This window comes from Macadamia integrifolia, chromosome 3 (assembly GCF_013358625.1).
Source record: "Macadamia integrifolia cultivar HAES 741 chromosome 3, SCU_Mint_v3, whole genome shotgun sequence".
Classification (NCBI taxonomy): Eukaryota; Viridiplantae; Streptophyta; class Magnoliopsida; order Proteales; family Proteaceae; genus Macadamia; species Macadamia integrifolia.
Genome location: NC_056559.1, coordinates 15,131,769 through 15,154,416, shown reverse-complemented (window position 1 = coordinate 15,154,416; position 22,648 = coordinate 15,131,769). Strand labels below are relative to the sequence as shown.

At 38.4% G+C, this 22,648-nt stretch overlaps 3 protein-coding genes across 3 annotated transcripts; all 3 read left to right on the top strand.

Moving 5' to 3' along the window:
* The first annotated feature begins 441 nt into the window (after positions 1-441).
* On the top strand, positions 442-840 carry LOC122074182 (zinc finger protein KNUCKLES-like). The gene has a single exon (XM_042639040.1). The coding sequence runs from the start codon at positions 442-444 to the stop codon at positions 838-840; it is 399 nt and encodes a 132-aa protein (XP_042494974.1).
* Positions 841-3,281: 2,441 nt separating this feature from the next.
* LOC122073544 (fasciclin-like arabinogalactan protein 21) lies at positions 3,282-4,900 on the top strand. The gene has a single exon (XM_042638134.1). The coding sequence runs from the start codon at positions 3,378-3,380 to the stop codon at positions 4,626-4,628; it is 1,251 nt and encodes a 416-aa protein (XP_042494068.1). The 5' UTR covers positions 3,282-3,377; the 3' UTR covers positions 4,629-4,900.
* Positions 4,901-11,108: 6,208 nt separating this feature from the next.
* LOC122073085 (cyclin-B1-2-like) lies at positions 11,109-16,581 on the top strand. The gene is made up of 4 exons (XM_042637599.1): positions 11,109-11,323; positions 11,471-11,571; positions 15,801-15,898; positions 16,337-16,581. Exons 1-4 carry the CDS (start codon positions 11,198-11,200, stop codon positions 16,435-16,437), a joined length of 426 nt encoding a protein of 141 aa, XP_042493533.1. The 5' UTR covers positions 11,109-11,197; the 3' UTR covers positions 16,438-16,581.
* The last annotated feature ends 6,067 nt before the right edge of the window (positions 16,582-22,648 follow it).

Below are 22,648 nucleotides of genomic sequence, written 5' to 3'. Positions count from 1 at the left end.
CCCAATTTTCCATCCACCAACGAGGATACAGATACGTGCCCCACCTCTCTCTCGTCTCTTCCGGGCGAAATTTCCCGTTTTGTACAGTCCGACACAACATCCCCTTCTGTCCATAAATGGGCAAGTGTTTCCACCTCTTGTCCTTTCCATATCACATCCCTTTTCCTTCCCACCTTACTTTATCCATTATTTACACTTCTATCACACAACATCTACACCGTCCAATACTTTCCGCTAAATACCTATCCAATGAGAAATGCTCTTCCAACGACTTTATACACAGAAAGGACCTTTTTGTCATTTCAACCATCAACCAATCATCTTCAACTCCAAAACCCCTTATAAGCCCTCAGTTCGACTGGGCAGAAGCAGAAGCAGAACCAGAACCCCCTTGTCTTCTCTCTCTCTAAGTTCCTCTTTCTTCTTTTTTGCTGCTCTGCAATGGCGGATTCCGGAGCTTATTACAACTTCCTGAAACCACTTTCGGAAACTGGTAACGGAAAACCACCAATGGTTTCGCGGATGTTTGCTTGTCACTACTGTTCGCGAATGTTCCACACTTCACAAGCCCTCGGTGGTCACCAGAACGCCCACAAGCGTGAAAGAGCTGCAGCTCGCCGGAGCTACGTTACAGAGCGGTTAGGTTCTCTTCGAACTGATCCGTCTTCAAACCCTCCGGCTCAATATCTCGACCAGTACTGGCTTGACCCACGTGAGCTCCACTTTGGTTCGGCTTCTTCTCCCTCGTTTCCACTCCAGGGCCAGGCGAGCTCCACCGTCCAGCAACTCTTCCCGGCCGGAGTGAATGAAGACGACCTCGACCTCACACTCCGTTTATAGTTTCTGGGTTTTTTTTCTAACTCTTATATAATAGATTCAAGAGGAATATTTAGAGTTTAATTTCTTCTCAAAAGTGTTTATAGAGTAGACCTTTCTGATCTTCAATATGTGTTTAATGTTTATGGGATGTTTGAGTTTCCTATATATATAGATTTTCAATACCCACTGAGATAGATTATCTATTATTGTTTTGAACATGACTCTCTCTCTCTCTCTCTCTCTCTCTCTCTCTCTCTCTCTCTCTCTCTCTCTCTCTTGTGTGTGAAGATTTACCAATAATTTATAGTTGCAGAAGAGCTGTGGAAGCAGCAATGTATGGGTTTTTGCTGATTTCAGTGTATATTGATTTAAGATGTCTGCAAAGAAATCAGAGACGATGATGAATGTTCCCATCAGGGTTTCAAAGTTGAAACACATTCTGAAGAACATCAATGGATACTGGAATCTGGATAGGGTCGTTAGGTCATTATGAATATTTTTTTAATGGAGATTCTAATGAGGCTTTTAGTCTGTTTGTCGTGCACAGTAAAACCAGGCCAGATATGAACCGTATGGGCCAGAACTGGAACCTTGGCCTGTTAGAAGGCAACAGTGTTTCAGAACTGGTCCCGTTCTAAGGACATAGTTTGAAATTTTTTTTTTTCTAACACTTTCAATGGATAGTCTCCATAATTTTAATCACTTTCACAGTTACATCACTTCAGTTTTAATAACCAAATGAAGTAGATTTTGATCATTATCCATAAACTACTTAGCCTTCTTACCAGATGTACTTTCTATTTTACTTTTCAAATATAAGGAAGTTAAAAGCAAAGTTTATGAATTTTTATAAGCTAAATATGGAATGATTTGGATTTAATCATATAATCATATCGGGTAACTTTCACCTCGGTTTCTTTTAATTTTCCTGAACTCCAAAAGTAGTTGAAATGAATGAAAGTGAAATTTTCAATGTAATAGCGAAGCTTTTGTAATCATTATCTCACATGGCTATAATCAGTAATTCCAAATCATTCCATATTTGGTTACTATTCCAAAATCCCTTTTTGGTTGTTCTCCCTTCAAATGGGGTTCCCACTCCTTTAGATTGCAATAATGGCATGAGGGTTTCTTTTTCCCCTTTGTTTTATTATATTTTCCATTTAACAACAAAAAATAAATCACTTTACTTATCTAGATCCCTTAAACTTGGGGGAAGCTCATCAACAAGCTGTTAGAGGTTTGAGGCTCTAGTGTAAGTCCAGGAGTGGTCAATGGTTCAACCCTCCTAACTAAGGGTATCAATTGGTCAAGATAGAGTGGTTTCGATTAGGCTTAATCGAGCTTCCCCACTTTAGGGCCTTATACCAAGATTGGTCCCTTTTAAGTAATTGGTCCTCAAATGCTAGGCATGGTCTCATTTATAAAAGGTCGGTTGGGTATGGTCTTTAATCAGGCTACGAATAATTGGCCTAAATAGGCCTTAGACAAGCTTTAAATGGACTAATTATACATTATCTCTCAACAGGCTATTAATCGGCCGGTCTTGGTCAGTTGCTCGCTGAGTAGCACCCTTACACTGGTAATGATGGATTATAATAGGGCTGGGCTATAGCCCAACAAGTCTATTAATCAAGCCGAGCTAGAGGCTGACACATTGGATTGACATTCCTACTCCTAACCCACACTCTCTTGAAAGGGGTGTCAAAAGACTCAAAACCTATCGATCTTATTGAATCATGTTTTGGACTGGAATTTTGTGAGATTGAAATCAAATTGGAATGCATCAAAGGCGATAAGACCAACCTAAAATTCATTAAAGAGACTATTTAAGGAGGCTGGAACTCAAGACGTCTTAGTGAGGATGGATATTTTGTGCACCATAACTCATCAACTATGCTTAGAAGTTGAGACATTCCAGTAGCATGGGCTTTTTGCACACCATAACTCACCAACTGTGCTAAGCAGTTGTTATTTAAAACTAAAGGTCCCTTATTGGATCATGTTTTGATTTCACTTATTTTCTCATCAAAATCGATTAATTGACACCCCTAGCTACAACTAAGGTTTCCATTTAATGAGTCCCACCAAATCGGTGGGATTTCGAATCGGCGTATGGTGGAGAAGACAAGGGAGTGTCAAGAAACCCTAACCGCCTGAACTCTGAACTTCTAAGCAATTTTCCACCTTCTGTGTGTCCAAAGACTTCAAACGCTCTCAAATTACTTTCCCACCAAAAACCGCCACACAAACGGGCCCTAGAATAACCGTCAGATTCTTAAATAAAGCTATTAAGGCTTTGTTTTCAGCGTCAGGGTCATTTCCGTCTTTTCATCGATTACGGCAAATAGGGTTACTTTCGTCCTAACGTCCAAGAAAATCCTAACAAACTCCAACCGATCACTCAGACTCATAGTTGTCTGCTTATATAAACCCACCAGATTCCAGTCTTTCTTACTTCACTCTCATTTCTTCTCCTTCTCTCTCTATCACTCGAGCAGTCGAGCTTCTTCTGATATTTTCTCTGCAAGAAACTCTAATTCTTGAAGATCTCATCTATGGCGACTAGTCTGCAACTCATGGTTTTTACTATCTCTATTTTCGTCTCGTTCTACCTCTCGTCGACGAGCGCGGCTGTAATGAACGAAGGTTCTGCTTCGTCATTTTTCACTCCTGTTGGATCACCACTGCCGTCCCAAGAAGTTCAAGAATCGACCTCTTCAACTGCTCTGTTTCAGACGATCTTGACGAATCTCGGCTACTATCAGCTCGCATCGGCGATTCCGTCCCTTTCAGACTCCGCATTAACAATCTGGAATGGTCCTTCAACGCTCTTTGCACCGACAGATGCTTCCATCCAAAGCTGCGGTTCATGTTCCGTAGCACAGCTTCTCCGAGAACACATGGTTCCAGGGGTATTCTCTTTCGATTACCTCGGCAAGCTAGCCTTCGGGACGAAACTCGAGACCATGAGCCCTGGGCGTTGCATTACAGTCACGTCGGCGGACAACGGCACAAAGATCTACATCGGTGGTGTTGAGATCACACATCCAGATCTCTACAACAATGGAGTGATCCTAGTTCACGGTCTACAAGGCTTCGTCGGTCCTCTTCCAGCGTCCTCTTGCAAAGTCGAGAGGATAACCTCGATCCCCTTTTCCACGACTCAGCCGCCCGTCGCTGATCAATGGCAGTCCCTGTGGCGGAATACTCTGATGCAATTGATGTTAAGGGACGCCATGCTTCGACTCCGCAACAATGGTTTCAACTTTCTCTCTCTTGCTCTGTGGATCAAGCATGCAGAGCTACTCAGCCTCAGGAATATGACAATTTTCGCTCTCGAAGACGAATCGATCTTTGCCGGAGGACACTCCTTCATTAGCAGCGTAAGGTTCCATATCGTGCCGAACCGGATGTTGATGGTAACCGATCTAGCGAATCTCCAGGAGGGGACAGTTCTGCCGTCGTTGGAAAGTGGACAGACGCTGGTGGTGACGACCGCAGGTACGGGAGAAGCATCGTCAGTGAGGATCAACTACGTTCGTGTGAGGAATCCTGATGTGATGCACAATCTCAGGATTGTAGTCCATAGCGTAGTCTGGCCGTTCCCTCACATTCACCAAGCAGCTTTCGCTGGAATTGTTGGAGGCTCGGACTTGGACATGAGCGTCGATGGAGCCTTGCAGAAGGGCGATGGCGGCGATGTTGGTGGGGGAACTTGTACAGCTACAGAGGGAGGAGGTTGTGCATCGAGTCCCGCGTCGGTGGTCCAAGCGACGTCTATTACTGAAGATAACGATGGCCTGTGAAATTCAAGTTTGATCTTCGTTCTTGATTCCTGAAATTTCCACGTTGAAAGAGGTGTTTCTGATCACATTCTCTTCGTTCTTTTTCCATTGGTTTTATCCTTCGTTTGTTACGCACCTACGGGTTGCCTGGCTCTTTATGCTTTGAGCCATTGATGTACGGAAAAAGCAGAAGTACTGCTAGTGCTACTCTACAGTCTACACTGTATAGGCTAATACTGTATGCCTGCGTGATTGAATACTACTACTACCCTACTCCAAGCTGTACGATGATACATCTCTCGCTCTCTCTCTCTCTCTCTCTCTCTCTCTCTCATTTTCTCAACCACAGACCATTGATTCGGAATCCTCTGGATCCCTTTCTGTGTTCAAGTCCTTTCTGTATCCTATATCGCCACACCACCTGGGCGATTAACCCTATCATGAAAAAAAATTCAATGAAGGAAAAGATAATAAAGTGTGTTTCAGTAATTACATGTAATCATCACATGCATTTACGTAAGATACCACAGATCCTTTTCCGGCCAACTGATTAATTGGGTGAGCTAGTTACGAGGTAGCTCATTAACTAGCTAAGAGCTGATGTTATCACCGTCTAAGGTTAAGAGCTTTCTTTGTTGGTAAAAGACTTAAAGAGCTTACCTGCCACGTGGCTACCCGTCAATAGATTTTTTTTCTCTTGTTAATGTGTAAAAACTAGTGTGTGAATACCTAAATCGAACCGGTGAACCGGGAAAATCGCTTTGAACCGAGTTAATTAAATCTGGACCTAATTAAATCAAAGGCTTATTTGGTCAGTTTCGATTTGGCATAGTGTAACCCTAATAAACCAAACCGCACCAGAAGCTGATTGGACCCGAAATCAAATCAGAACTTACTCAAAAACTAGACCAAAACTCAAATCAAGCCGATAAGAAACAGAAAACAGGCCAATTTCATTAAAAAGCAAAAAGAAAATCAAATTTTGCATAGTTTGTCTTGTTTAGAAAATTAAACCCAAGAAGGGATAAAAAATCGACACCAACCCAATTACAAATCGATGCAAGAAATCGAAATCAAACTGAAATCAAACTACACCGAAACTAAAATTTCTTATTGGTTTGATTTCGATTTCACCATTCCCACACTAAAACCGATTCAACCTATATCAAAATCAGTCTGAACCAAACCATTGACACACCTAGTAAATACCACCCTTTCTGTGTTCGTCTTTTCTCCTCCCTCTCTAATTTTCTCAACAACGGACCATTGGATTTGGAATCCTCATTGGATCCCTTTCGGTGTTCAAGTCTTTTTTTTTTTTTTTTTTGTAAAAGTCTTTTCTGCCTCTCAAAACTCATAAGGTGCGTTAAGGCGGGAAATGGAGTCCTATCCTATATCCCGTACCCCCTGGGCGATTAACCTTATCAATTCCAAGGACAAGGAAAAGTTTCAACCCCCAAAAATATATATATATATATATATATATATTTATATATATAATCAAGGAAAAGATAATAAAGGGTGTCTCAGTAATTAAATTAGGTAAGATACCATAGATCCTTTTCCGGCCAACTGATGAGCTAGTTAGCTCATTATCTAGCTAAGAGCTAATGCAATCACCGTATAAAGTTAAGAGCTTTCGTTTTTTGGGTAAAGGACTTACGTGCTGACATGCCACGTGGCCACTCAGCAATAGATTTATTTTCTTGTTATGGTTAAAAACCACCGTTATATATATATATATATATATACACATATATGGAGAGGTATAGGAAAGCTAGCGAGATACAATGGTATCAAGAATGCTAGCTTATATTAGTCGTAGGATTTGATCAACTTGAATTAAACCGTTGGATGGAGAGATGATATACAAACTTTCAATCCACTATTGCTACAATTTTCCTCTCCCTCTTTCTCTCTCTTCTCTCTATCTGAGTCGAAAAAGCCTTCCTTCTACCTGATCTAGTCGAAGAAAGTGAACTCCAGTGGGATCTCCATTATTTGGGACACGTGGATGGGCTGGTGTTAGATCTTCACCAGGCATTTTGGATATGTTTGTCCATCAAACCCGATCTATTAATAAGATTGTTTAATTTCATTTATGTATGTCATTTATTTATTGGGCTTGTAAGTTGTTTCATGCGTTTTCACCCAAAATTGTTCTCAGCTAGGGATAGGATCGGACATTATGTTCATATGGTCATTATATTGTATGTCACCAGGGGATGTGATTCTGATACATAAATGTAAGTACACATACTGTGTGTGTATAAAAAAGATTCTGGTAAGAATCTCGTATGTATTACTGTCAGTTGTGTGAGGACGAGATTCATATCCGTCACTTGACCTTTGACCTGAGAGATCCTATTTGTTGCAGTGTCGTATCACGTGTTTTGGTAAACCAATGGTTGACGTCCAAAGGACTATATATCAATATGCTTGACACGTGGTCTCACATTGTTAATGTAAGAGATTGTCAACATGGGATCCACTACCCTTAGTTGAGGAATATCAAGGAGAGAGAATGTTTGTACTTGATCGGACAGAAATCTGGTACTGGTGTCGTTTTTATAAATTATTTACAAAATTATTTTTAATATAAACAAATAATATTTTATTTATTAAATTTTATTTAAATTATTTTTTCGGCGTCCGATCATACTCACAGAATCTCTGAAACAGACATGTACAATGAGTTGGAGTTAGGCAGTATTAAATTACATGCCCTATAGCTTATTATGGGATATTGAAAAAGTTAAAGGTCTTATGTGCAAATTAAAGAGTTAATATTGCATGACAAGATTTGGGAATATTAAATGGTTAATTATCTTTTTATTTATGGTAGTGGATAAAATATAATTTGAATATATTTGTCACCCATAATAAGAAAAATAGCAATCCCTTTTAGATTCTACTTCTTCTCACTTTAGAAGCAAAGTAGCTATTCAATTTGGAAACTGTTCTCTACCACTAAGTTTTGGCTTTCTTTGTTTAGGAAACAAAGATTTGACCAAAAGAGAAAACCCTAAAACAAGTTTTGTTATATAAGGGACAAGGGAGAAAGAGATTTAATTTTTTTTTAGAACTCTGTCTTTTCTCTCCCATATTTTTCTCTCTCCCTTCATTCTCTCCTTTGTGAGTGAGTGTGTGTGAAGGAGAACTTTAATGGTGGATTGTTCTTCCCCAATTGAACATGGATTATAGTTTCAAAGTATTGAAATCGATCCCCATGGTTGCTCAAGTGTGGAAGAACTATTATCTGGAGGAGGAACTTTAATTGTGATTCTAAAGTAAACCATTTCATTCCCATGTAATTAATTTTTTGTACAGTGATTTTGAATGCAAGAGATCTCGATCCAATCCCTTCCGCTATGTGATTGGGTTTCTGCCAACAAGGTCGTTTAATTCCGTCAGCTTTATGAACGACGGGGATGACGATGAATCCGTCATCGATTCCTCTTGTTTGAGCTGAGGAATCCTTCTCCGACAATGAATCCTTCTCTCCCTTAATTCTATCTCATGCCAAAATTCTGCCATGCCGGCACGTCGGCGTTCATAGGGTTTCAAACACCTATCCCTCTCCCTAGTAATAACTTTAGAGGATTGAAATCTAATTTGTGCAGAGAAGGCAAAGGTGGGAAAGAAGGAATAGCACTTCTTATGCCAGAAAGATAAAAAAATACCTATGGGAGTGAGAACGAACAGGGCAACAGAAGCATGATATTGGAAAGATGTTAATTTACAGTATTCCTTCATTCTATTCTTCCGTTCACATCTGCAATGATTCTTCCACATCCCACGAATGATTTACCATTTGGGATCTCGTCATAGAAGTTAATGGGGGTCTGGTGGAGTGAACACTGGAGCGCAAGATCCTACTGGGACGAAGTTTAGTCGGTAATTTAGCGAGCGGAGGCTTGTGATCTGAAGGCGATCTCATTTTCGACATTGATTACAGGAAATCACAGAACCTTTCATGTTGATCTGTCGCTTCTCTCTGTGAACTGTAAGGTTCGCTTTTCTTGCTTAAATCCTTCCCCAGTATTCCTTCATTCATTCGTTTAATTAATTGCTTAAATCTCTATCTTTTCTTTCAGCTGATAAAAAAAAAAAATTTGCTTAATTAATTTTCTCCTTTTTCATCAATATTTTCTTCAACCCTTTTAATCAACTCTCTCTCTCTCTCTCTCTTTTTGGATTAAGAAGTAAACTTTATTAAATAATTGAACTAAAAAACAATCCATTCCATATGTGTACGGTTTTGTAGGATGAATGGGTCGTTTGTAGGGTTTTTCACAAGAACACGCCGCAGGGGCGGCCAAGAAAAAGTTAGGTATGCTGCCGGTTTTTCTGAAGTTAGCGACTCAACGAATTAAAGGGTTGGAATTAGAGGGGCATAAGGGACTTTTTAAAGGGGAGGAGAAGAAAAATAAACACATATCTACATATACCGCCGGCATACCCAACCTTTTTTGCTTAAGTTATGGGGATCTTTATTTGTAGGAAGTTTTCCCCTACTATGAAAGAAGAAAAAACTACATGGACCAAGGAGGATATCCATTAATACCCATGACGAAGGAATATCACCTAGGCTATAGTTGGAGGAAAACTGCTATGATCTTTATTTATAACCAATTAAATCCTAAAGTAGAGCAGGATGTAGATTGGCAAGTGATTTACCCAAAAAAAAAAATAGGGAGGTGGATCCAATGACCTATTAAAAGTTAAAACTAAAGGAAATTACCAAGACCTACAAAATATGGAAATTAATTACAAGATAAATAGATTTAAAATTTATGTTAAATGAATTAATTCTTATTTTGAAAAGAATTATTTCATCTCTAATTTTTTTTTTTCCCTCAAAATGAACGACAACAATAACTATAACCTTATCCCAACTATATAGGGTCGGCTATATGGGTCCTTTAGAAGTAAACATAATAAGAGAAGAAAAGACAAGAAGAAAGTAAAAGAAATAGATATAGGTAAAATACAAAAGTTACAACAGCATCTCGAGAACATCTCCTAAAAGGGTTGGCTACACGGGTTTTTGTTCTCCAAACAACTCTATTCGCTGCCATACTTGGATGAACCCTAGCCGTTGCACATCATTTCTTATCATTTCTCCTATAGTCATTTTAGGTATATATACCCTTTCCTCTTTTAGCTTCTTCTATTTGAATCTGACCACTCTTCTTTACTGGTGCATCAATTAAGGGTGTTAATCGGTTCAATTTCGATGTATACAATGCGGTTCGATTCGGTTCACATTTATTTGGCTAAAACCAAAATCGCATCATTTGCTAAACGGTTGTATTTTCTAGAACCGCAACCATTTAGTAAATGGTTCCGGTTCCACGATTTTTAAACAGTGTCGATTTCATGATTTTAAATGGTTTTGATCGCAGTTTATTCCATACGGTTTTTAAACAGTTAACAATCAATTTTTTTTAGTTTATTCGCAAGCTTACTAAAATTTGTTTTTGTTGACAAATGCTTCATCTTGTATCAATTTAAATGAGGCATTGAAAAGTAATGATTTATTTACAGTACTACATAATAGGAGTAAACTATTGAATAGACTGTTGGACAACCTCTATGGTCCTTAATTCTTCCCTAAATTAAACCATTATGTTTTGTTAAAACAATCGAATATTTAATCATTATATGGATTAATCGGATTGGTTATTGGTTTAAGTAGTTCGATTTTCACAATGTCAATTCGATTTGAAACCAACGGGTTAAATGGTTAAAACCGACCCGACCCATTTAACTAATCGGCCTTAAACTTGAAACTAGAATTGAACCCTTACTAAATGATTTTGCGATTTCGGTGTAAGCGGCTCGATTCGACTTTAGTTTCAAATTTACATTCTCACCATCAATAATCTCCGTTGGATATATGACCATACTACCTCAAATAGTTCTCGCGAAGCTTGTCTTGGATTGGTGCTACCTTAGATTTTTTTTTTTCTTTTAGATGAATCCCCCAAAATTAGTTATCACTCATGCAAAATTGAAATTCCTATAAACTACCCTATATGTTAATTTCTTCTCTCCCTCACTCGGTATAATTAAAATTGTTTGTCAAAAAAAATATATAATTTAAGTTTATGTTTATTTGGCACATAAATATAAATGGAGACACTTTGACATGATTTGTGACCCTTATTTCTCATTAATATAAATTAATTTACTAATAAATTCGGTGAGAAGGTGTTTATGATTAATAGGCATAAACTGTTTACAATTGTTTTCATGCATGCCAAACCTATTTTTCATTATATAATGAAAATCTAGGTTTCGTATGTCCAATATAGTAACCAAACTATTGTAGTATTAATTCATCCTTTGTGGCATAATACATTTTCCAATCCCCTTCCCCAAGAAACCATCTTTTTTTTTTCCATAATTGCCCATAGAACAAGATCAATTTTACAATATAAAAATACTACGTCCCACGGGACTCATGAAGGGCATCCGATGTCAAATGTCATAAAACAAACGTCTTCAGCTTTTGCGAGTGTATTTTTAAGGTAGAACTTACTGCGGGTGTTGAAGCTTCTGTACTCTGAAATCGAAGTAGAGAAATGGAGGGTTCGAAGACTATCTCTCACGAAATCGGAGGAATCGGAAAGGATGCTTTGCGTTTCGGATTACATGGAGTTAAGAGTGAAATTGTTGGTGATCATCCCCTCCAATCAGCCATGAAATCGGTACAAATTTCTCAGGAAAAGCCTTTCTTCTCCCCTCCCCCAAACCCTTCTTTAGGGGTTTTAGGAAGTGAGATTTGGAGTTTCTTTAATGGTGGATTACCATGTTTCTCTCTAATTGTGCATATTGTGTTTGAAAATATTGATCAGACGGGGATAACAGAGAAGCAAATGAAAAGAAAGATCCTTGCTAGCACTTACGGGTCAGCTTTTCCATTGAAGATGGATCTCGACAGGCAAATTCTCTCCAGGTATCAAATACTGCAAACAGTGAGCGAATTTTCTTCTTGTGTGTTGTTAGAATGGAACCTTAAACCCTAAAACTCAAACCCAACAAGAGCTGTGTACAACCTATCAATCTAATAGTTTCTCAAGTTCTTCTTAGCGTTTCTAATTAGATCCGGAACTCTTGAATCGTCTATTCCCCCCCCCCCCCCTCTCATTTTGTTATGGCTAAAATTTCTATATGCAGAGTCTTGGTCATGTGTAATGGTTAAATGGAAGCATGAGAAAGTATCAAAATGTCAATGATATTCTGAAGCTAACAAAATATTGTTTTGAAAGTTCTTGGAAAAAGGTTTTCGCCACACCTAGCAAGGAAAAAATGGCTATGGTATGAACATCTTCAATATGTTCTTTCCTGAACTCCCTATAGGCTGGGGGGATCATAACCTCTAACATCTGACTTGGGGAGGGGAACTTCATGACACTAGTGGCTGATATAGGTGAAAATTATATCATGGAAAATGGACATCATGATAGAGCAGTATATCTTAATGTTGTTCTGCATTTGAGATCCCGTGTTTTAAGGAGGTAGTTGGTCCAGACTTAGGCGAGATGAGTATCTGACTTATATAGTCACATGATCTAGGCAAGATGGTGTTGGAAAGGGATTTACTAAATAGTGGAGGAAGGAATGTAACAAGGGGAAACTAAAAATCAGAAAAATTTCAATGAGTAAAATAACTCTAACTGAAGCAGTTTTGAATGTAAGTCCATATGTACAATAAATCCCTTCCCACTTTTAATCTGTCACGCTCATCTTTGTAAGAATTGGCCGACCGCGGCCCAGTGAAACTAGATTTTATTAAATGCAGCTTGGAAGAGATCTTCGCAAAAAGGATCTTTATATCCCCATGATCACGTCTAGCTCCCTAATTCCCAGACGAGTTGTATTCTCTATTATTTTGGAGTTGCCACCAACTTGCATGAGCCCAAGTATATTTGTATCATCTCTTTGAAGCCTACTTTCATTATGCTGTAAACTTTTCTTGTTTGGTAACTTTCCATGTTTGTCAAGGTGTCAGTTAAGTGTCACCGGGCCCAAGAAAATACAGTACTTGCCTTAGTTCCATGACAAGCATGGTATTTTCTGTATTGATTGATCTAGTTTCTAGCAATAGGTTGTGTGGAGAAAGGATGTTTCTTATTTTTAGAAGTGCTTTGAAAGACATGGTGATTCAGTTAAATCATTTAAAAAGGCTTATTTCTAAGGTTGGGTTATATATGTGTTGGGCTTTTAGTCCAATGGATTTTCTTTGTAATGAGCCACTTTAATGGGCCTATAATATGGGTAGAGGCTACACATGTGGGATTCGTTAGATAAGTGTCATTTTTTTATTTTAATTGTTATAAGTGTTTTTTTTTTTGGATAAATAAATAATTCATTACCAAGAGGAAGAATATACAAGGGAAAGCAGGGGGGGACAGAAGAAAACAAAACCCTAAGGCCCAAGAGAGAGGGACGAAAGGGTTATTAAGTGTTTTAGTTGGGCTGGATTAGGATTTTATGAATCCAGTCCTGTTTTGAGTCAGTTTCCTTTATTATTCTAGTATCCTTGTCAGTTTATTTTACCTAATTAGTTAAGGATTGGGTTTGACCTTAAGTTGTAAGTCCAGCATTGTAAATGGTTTTTGATTAATGAAAAGCTTTGTCTTTGCTGCTCTCCTCCTTATGTGAAGAATCCCTTGTGTTTGATCAAGGCAGGTTGGTGTTTAATCCATCCAAACCACCTTGCGGCGAGAAACCTGGGTGTTCTTTCTTATTTTATTCTTCTTCTTACTCCATTTCCATTAACCAAGTAACTGTTCTTCTGATTTTCTGCAATTTTGATTCTGAACTGGGATTTCATATGCAAGTCTTTTTTTACTTGAAATTCTGTTGACGGAATCTGGCCATCTGATCATCTTTAATTTTTTGAGGAGTTGGTCTTCATCCTCAAGGAGGCTTTTGACCATAAATTCTCACTGATAAGACCTGCAGCTCTGGATATATTTTGGACTTCCAATTCTTCCCCTGTTTGCAAGTTTAATACTATCTATCTGATTTCTGAATCAATTTACTGTTTCTTAATGATTTGGTATTGATGATATTTATATTTTACGACCAGAATCGAGTGGACATCGTATTTCTGTTTTCTGAGTTTTAATCTGAGTTGGGAATTTACTGTATACCTCTCTCCTAGCACCACTAGGATAGCTTCATTACTCCAGATCCATTCCTTTGGTCGAATGATATTATCAGCAAGTGTTTTATACCATTAGACCAAACTCGATTGGAGTTCTGGTTCAATCTGACCGCCTGATTCTGACTTAACGTTGTTTTTCCATAATCTTGATTTTTGTTCTCTGAGAAAAGTTCTGTTTTGATCATAGTTGTCACACCTTGGCGTTCAAGCAGTTTGCCTGGGCCCTAGGCGACAGTTGCATTATTGCACTGCATATCGCCTTGTGTTTTGGCACTTATTTATGCCAAATACCATTTAAGTAAATATTATTTATTTCATTTACTTAAGATATTATTCATAAATAAGCAAATACCCCTTATTTAAATCCGATAAAAATAGTTTAAAAATCAAATTCCAAATGGTTAAAAGTCAACCCCCAAGTCCAAGAACAAAAACTAGATTTTGGTTGTAGAGACGATTTTCTACTTTTAAATGCTGCGGTTTTTTTCAATTATGAAAATTTTATAAATCTTATCATGTTAAAATATTGCTAAAAACCAAAAATGCGGTAAAATAATCTTTTATTTTGATATCCATAAAATTATTTTCATTCAAGAGATTCTAACAACATTCATGTACTTTAAATAAATTTGACACTTTGACTGGAACATAACTTTGTCATTACAACTCAGATTTAAGTAATCTTAGATTTGTTGGAAAGTTGGTTTTATGTTATACCTAATACAAAAAGTCTCATGTAAAAAATAAAATCATTTGGCCAGTCAAACTTATTATTACACAACAATATTAATCTAATTGTTGATTTTTTATGACTTAAATGTGACTTGATGTTTATTTTTTATGATTTTATTTGGCTTAATATTGATTTTTAATGGCTTGATGTGGCTTAATGTTGATTTTTTATGATACAAAATATGTAGCTTACTAAATAATGTGAGAAAAGAGGGAAAGTAAAAAGTAACACTTGTTCGCCTTAAGGCGGGCGCCTTCTTGCGCGCTTAGACAGCCCTCTAACGCCTTGGTTCGCCTCAATGCCGTGACAACTATGGTTTTGATGTTGTTGAGTCTTCAATTACAATATTGCATTATTACGTGGGCATAGTTAGGTGCTAATTTATATGGTCAAATGACCCAGTGTGAAAATGGGGACTCTAGAATTTGTTGACGATGTAAATGCAATGAAGCACAGACATCGGTCAATGTTCAAACCCCTTTTCTCTTCTCTCGTAGCACTTGCTTTTACCAATTTATTTTAATTTCACACCAGTTGATGAAAATGCCAACCACTATATTGATCAGAAGGAAGCGGTGAATACTTCATTTATTTCCTTTTTTCTTTTATTTGAGACAGGTTTCTTACCTCCTTTTGATTGCTTTCTTCTATTTGTGGGTCTTGAATTACGTAGTCTGCAGGAGATAGTAGAACCAAATGCTGGCATTTTCTAATAAGCTACAGGTTAAGAGAGTTTGATCTGCTCATTTGTGAAAAATGAGTTGGGATTTGTTGCTTTCCTGGTTGTTTTGGCTTGTTTCTTTTATATTTGTTTGTGAATGATCATTTCCATTGTATATAACACATTACTTCTTCCTGTTGCTGATGGAAAAGAAAAATATTCTGACATGCATACTTAATGCACTATTCCTTCATTCAGAGAGGTTGGCAGTTATTGCAAAGTTTTTTCTTGCATTGAGAATGCCACCCACAAAAAATTGAAGAAATTTGAAGACTGAAAGGCATCATAATTACTTGTTTATAGAAAGTGGATTTTCTTTTATAAAATTTAAAGAAAAACATCCCAAGGAATGGCGTTTATAATTTGATAGTCGTACAAAGCCTCTCCAAGGAACCATAACTGTTTATATCACAGTGATTAGCCAAGGGGGAAAAAAAAGGCTTCTGTGAAACAGGTCATGGTGAATAGGACTGATTTCTTGTTCAGTTTTATACTGAGCTTCCTGGTATTTGTTTATTTTATCCGTTCATAATTTTAAGCGGTTTTTGGCTCTTGTAGATTCCAGAGGCCTCCAGGAGCATTGTCGTCTTCTATGCTTGGTTTGGAGGCTCTTACCGGAAGCTTAGACGAGTTTGGCTTTGAAGATTATCACCCTGGTAACACTTCGACCTTTAATCTTTCCTCCACACGAATGCAAATCCTAAATATATTAAAATTTGGGAGTGAGCAGCTACCCCTGTGCCCTAGTACGGGTGGGTGGAAGCTTTGAGCAATGAAACTCTAACCTAATCATACAGATGTTCAATTTGAATTAGCATCATGAGTGTTGCGACCTTCTTGATAACATATCGCCTATGGGTTCACAATAATATAGTTGAGATTTGTGAGCAGTTGGATTCTGAATTTTGCTAATTTATTCCTGTTAAATTTTAATGGTAAAAAGACAATGTGAAAGATGCTTTCTGTGGAATTTACTAGCCCTGTCGAAGATTTTCTACCTTCAGTTTGAGTTCCTGATGATTCCAATTTCAGTTTTCCATTTACATAGCTAATTTCATGAAGTTTCTTATGCCTCCCTTTGCTGTTTCTTGCAGATCCACGTGAATCGGAAACATTCCTGCCAGTAGACATGCATCATGGAATGGAAGTTCGTCTTGGCCTCTCTAAGGGACCGGCCTGCCCTGGTTTCATCTGATCTGCTCCGTTTATGCATTGTTTGTGGGGGTTGTGATGTTTCCTTCTGTTTCATTCTATTGTTGCTAAATATAACTGGAATCTGATTATTAATGCTGGTTTAATTTGTGCAATTGAATATCTGGAAACACACACCTGAAGTTCATGATCTTTGTTATTGTGATGTACGGTTTTAAATCTGGGACTGAGTTTTCCTTCATCCGCAGTGGATCTCTTCACTCATGGGTTCCGGCCTTTGGATGAGAGTCCTAGGGTAGTAGTCAGGGTATTTCGCACCTTTGTCAATAGGAGGGGGAGTAATGATGGGATCACAAATGTGTTTGAAGAAATTCTTTGGGTGAAGGAAAACTTTCATCTTAATCTGAGGGAAAAAAAAAGTCGGTGTTAGTTAGTGCCATTGGGTGGTGAGAAGTGAGGACTATATGCAAGGTTTTGAAAACCTGGAACTGGGCATGGGATAAACCTCCACCGTTTTGGCCTGGATTGGATTGGAATAGTCTAGGAATTGATTGGAATCTGTGGGAACCGGATCAACCTAAAATCATTTTTTAGGTTCAATTATGAAATAACCATGTAAATAGAAATTTTTAAGGTTATATAATCTTTACGAAGATTCCACTTGTTTCTTTTCAGAGAAGAGAATTCTGCCTGACTGCATTCCCCACGCAAAGATACATGGAGAAGTGGGGGTGGGCTGTGAAAAGATGTCCGTCCCTGGCTCTATTTTTTTTTTTTTTTCGTGTGTCTGGCATAGGAAACGCGGATGGGCTGAGTTCTCTCTCTTCTTTTTGTATGGGTTTTACTTGTAGACAACAGATGCCTAAGGACTAAGGACTAAGGACTAAGGAGCGGTGACGCTACTGATATGGGTTAGAATTTCATGAACAGTTTGATGATTCACTTAATTTTCTAAAAGTGCAAATAAGCATAGCTACTGCTGCTCTTTCTCATAAACATACAACACCAAGTGATATTATGTTATGAATCTTACCCCAAGAAAAGAAAAAGATGCCTGCACATGGAGAAGGCATGCCAAGACAGATGCGGCAAGTGACCAAGAAGAGTTAAAAGCATTTATATCTCCACTGTTTCATATAGTAGATCCATGGTATCAACACGTTTCAAAAATTTTTAATTCTTTAATACTTGCTATAAAAAGGGCCTATTCAATGCACAAGGCTCTTGCCACTATGGAGTCTGGGGAAGTTCATAACATCTGCAGCCTTGTCTCCATTTAATGGAGAGATTATTTTTAGATTCGAACAAGTGACAATTAGGTCGCAATGAAGCAACCTTACTATTGCTTCAAGGTCCACCTCTCCCCAATCCTGCCTAATTCTCTGGAATTTGATGCATTGAGAAAATTATCATGGCATTAGGTGGAACAAGTAACTAGGCAAAGAAAGGAATAAAACAAAAATCATTTTTTAACTAATGATTCTCCTATGCACATGTTTCTATTCCAAAAGTCTAGACTAGTAGAGGAGATAGGCGGATAGTGATGCCTTTTTCTGTATACTTTTTCTTTCTTTCTTAATACAATTCACTTGCTTATCAAAAAAGAGAGGGGGGGGGGGGGGGGGTGAGTGAAAGAAGATCATAACGCATAATGGATATAAGGGATTTTATTCTCTATCAAGTATTCATTATCTTTCTAGGGTCCTTATATGTACAAGTATTGGTAATGCTCCAACATTCGATATCCATGGTGACTTGCGAGATTAGAGATCATAGTTTGAAGGACTAAGTTTCCATTCACCTTTCTTCACCATGGGCTCCTGTACCGTTGATCATCTCCCATCACGTGGTTACATCATCAAGGATGAGGGGGTTCTTCCTCCCCTTGTGAAATAAAACTTTCACCTAGTTTGATACTTCGGTTCCAGTGACAGAGGACCCTGCATCTCTTTTATGGCTCAACTTTTTAGCCAAAAACAAGTAGGTAAATGCTTTAAAATTGTGTTCAAACTTCAATGTGATAAAGCTTACAGAAATACTATGTCATTGTTCAAGCTTCAATGTGACAAAGCTTACAGAAATACTATGTCATTCCATTACAGTGAAATAGTATTTTTGTAACTTATAATCTCATTGTTCAATTAGTTTCCACATTTTTTTGAATCTAAAATTAACCTTAGTGTTGGGTCCTCAATGAAACCCAAGCACACACCCATATATGGCAAAGACAGGGCCCATATAATAACCTTATTTTATTCCTTTTCTCTCAATATATATATATATATATATATATTTTTTTTTTTTTTGTGGGGCGGGGGGATGTTGGGTGTTGGGTTTTAAACCATCATTATCCATTAAATCAATAGTTGACCCATTTATTGAATACATTAGTTACAAAGGTAATAATGGATCTTGCCCAAAAAAGAAAAAGGCAAAAAAAAAAAAAAAAATCTAAATCATATATCTATCATGCATGTTAGATGATTAGATCAACAATGATTTAAATAACTTGAGAATTTCACAATTTCAATTAATGCAAAATAGGCCTGATATCATGTGGGTGGTTTAGGTCATGCGAAGCACATGTGATACAGAAATATGGAAGCAAATCACCTGTGACTAAACTGATCTGACTACTATATAGAGTATAAATATATGAATGGCTATGTATGTGCTACAGTTTGTTGAGCAAATTTTTTTAGATGGTATAAAAGCTGTAGGAACTCAACAAAAAACATTTATCACAAGCTACAAGGATTTATACTTTTTAGAGCAATTAACCTGTGGATGCCTTCTTAATAAGGAGAATTTTTTTTTTTTTTGAGAAGGAACCCAGATAGTAGATTGTGAGTCCTCATGTACTTCATTGTTTTTTTGTAGAATTCCCCCTATACTTTCAAAATTTTAAGCACTTGTATACTTACAAAATGAGATATTGGAGTAAATTAATATTTAGAGGTAGTAAATTTTCAATATCCTTGGCAGATTGGAGCCAAGGAGAGCTGCGCGCCAAGAAGCTCTGTGATGGAGCCAGGAAGCTCTTCGATAGAGCCAGAAAAATCTCTGTTGCTGCCAATAATCGCTCCAATAGAGCCAAGAAAACCATTCCTCTACCCAAATTAGTTTATCTCGAGGTTTATAATTATCTTGAATAGGATTCGACGTCATCTTCCAAAAAGAACTGTCATGGGGTGGATAAGGGTGGAGTTTTTTATAGTCAGTAGAAAGTGTGTAACATATCAGAGTTGGGATCCGCAAGTAGTGAAGGAATCAGAGTGACAGGAAGAATCAGAGGAATCAAATGATTGAGGGGAGAAGAGTTCATGTATGTTGAAACTTACTACATCAACTGAGATTTCATGCAATGGTGGAGGCGAACAACGGTGATCGAAATGCCTTGGGCTGCACTTAATGCGTTGGCCTGTGTGTTTGAGCATTCCTGGTCGTTGAATCCGGTTTGTAGAGGCCATTCTGCTGGAGTTGAGATAAATGTACAATTTATGGCTTGGCTGAGTCTTAGAGTTGAACAATGCAGTTCAGTCTCTCCCTAAATGCTCTGTTTTACAAGGCTTGGCTAAAACAAACTGATATATATTTTGTTAAGAGGTCAACATATTGAATTTAAGGTAACTTAAAGGGAAAAGAAATGAACTTTTCAAATTTCAATGAAACAATCTTTATTCATAAAAGAACCAAAAAAAAAAAAAAAAAATTTATATCCATTACCCTGACTATATCACTAATTCAAAACCATTGTTATTAAATTTCATTTTACTTTGCAACCAATTCTCTTCTTGTGTAAGCTAGGGAAGGTTGTTGACTTGATGCTCCTTCTCCTTCTTAAAATATAGTTGTTACTAATGTTAGTGGTTCTAAATCCTAGAATCATTAGAATGACCTACAGTGTATAGAATACAAGAATGAATCGATCACATACCCGTTGAGCGTGAATGAAGTCTCTAAATCAAGGTTGACGCTTGCAATACGAACTGTGATGAAGAGCCACGCAATATGGGTCATTCTACTGAGGTCTTCTACAGCCTCTTGCTCTGGGATCTTCTTTCTGTCTCTGCACTAGCTCTTGTAATAAAGCAGTGCTCCCAAAATATTATTATGCGAGTAACGTGTCACACCCCGTTCACACCGAATCAAGCCAGTGACTGGGTTAACACCGGTTAACGCAAATCTGTCAGGATCATCTGATACTGTATTCCACCACAACATATACACAACTAATAAAAGCTCATCAGATCAGCGGAAGACTTGGTTTACCTGTGAATATTCCCCTAATACTTGATACCCGAATTGTGATACAATAGTTATATACATGTGGGCCTGAAGGCATGAAAATTACACAATAAAAGTACAATTCACATATCAAGTACAAAAAGGAAACCATACAAAATCAGAGTATACAGCTCGGCTCGGTATCAAGCCTAGAGCCCAGCTCGGTATCAAAGGTTGAGCCCAGCTCGGCATCACATGGTAGAGCTCAGCTCGGCCTCAAAAGTGGAGCTCAGCTTGGCATCAGAACTGCGGTCCCGCAGCACAACTCTCGCACGAGCAATCAGTGTCGTGCTCTAACTCTTCAGGGGCCCACCAGTCCTCTTCAAGGAACTCAATCGTGGGACCCGACCTGTGCTCTTCAGATGGATGACCTGCAAAATCATCTAAAAAGAGGTGCACACGTGGAATGAGCTCACTAGCTCAGTAAGTGGAAAGATGGACCACACAACAGTCCACACAACAATCACAACCATATGCACTATATGTTATGCATTACATTTTAAATCACATCCACTTAAGCAACATTACTAAGTCTTTAGTTTAGTGCTACTACAACCACAGTGCGCGTATACTCCGGGTACGAGCCGCGAACTCCATCCCGCGATACGCCCATAGGGCTGTCGGAGAAGGCCCACCGTGAGTACTCGGAAAAGTAAAAACATGCCGACCATCGGCTCTCAACAGAAAAGTAAATGACTGAAATTAAAGGTGCTGACTCCATTAATTTAAAATCAGTACGATTGGCCCTCTTGAATATACCACCGGGGTTGCCGACTGTCCTAATGACCCGCCGGGAGTTATGTCTAACCGCCACAGTGACCCGACAATTGCGACCACTGCTTCCCCCCAAATGGTAACCCAACACCTTAACCCCTGTTGGGAAGGGTCGTAGCACGAGAAGGTGAAAATCCTAAACCGCATGCTCCTATATGACAATAGTATGATTGCATAGTGCCATCGCGTCCCATACCACGGGCCACCAATGCACTTGTTTCCAAGCCGACTATGGCGTCTAGTCTATTTATGCATCATGCACAATGATGTCCACATTCATCACAGAAGCATATTATCACTTGGCAATTTAGAAAATAAACACAACACTCATGTATAACAATGTGAGGATGACTAATCTACATAGCATTTTCATGATGACATGACTAGACTAGATACAATTGAATGAATGCCAAACAATGCCTTGAAACAAGGCCAAACGTCATCTCCCCACTTACCTGTAGTGTACAAGGATTCCCGTTCGGTACGGGTGAGATCCGATGCGAGAAGCGTAGGATTTGGTGAACCTAACATGAGTGAGCGGGGTTAGTATTTCACCATCTTAGGATCAAAATTAACAAGATCCGATGACAAAATCATGTTTAGAATGTTAAAAGAAGGTCGCACGTCCGATTTGGGTCCAATCGGACGTAAGAATCACATTTGGAGCCTCTCAGGTGGGTCGGACAGCCCACCTATCTGACCCACCAGTCAGACCCACCGGTCTGGACCGGTGGGTAGGTCAGCCCGTCGGTCTGGCCCACCGATTGGGCCAGGGGGTCTGCTAAGACTGGCGAGCAGGGTGGCCCACCGGTTTGGCCCACCGATCTTGGTGGGAAACCTGCTGTTTCTTCCCAACTTCCCCCAATCTTTGGGGATTCAAATGGGGCTTTTTCAAACCCATTCTTCACACATTCAAGGTCTTATAGGATGGTTCTAACCTAGATCTAGGTTAGATTTAAGGAATGGGAAGCCATCTTACCTTCTTTGCTCAAGAACACCTTAAAACCCCAAAAATCACTTCAAATCTACAATGCTTCTCCAACCTTGTAAATACTCCTTCAAATCCTTCAAGATCAACACATAAATCATCTATTAAACCTTAGATTCATCATTTCAAGGGGGATTTACAAGATCTCAAGAAACCCTACCCAAATCAAGAGTTTTACTCGGGTATGGCGAAGGTTTAAGGAACC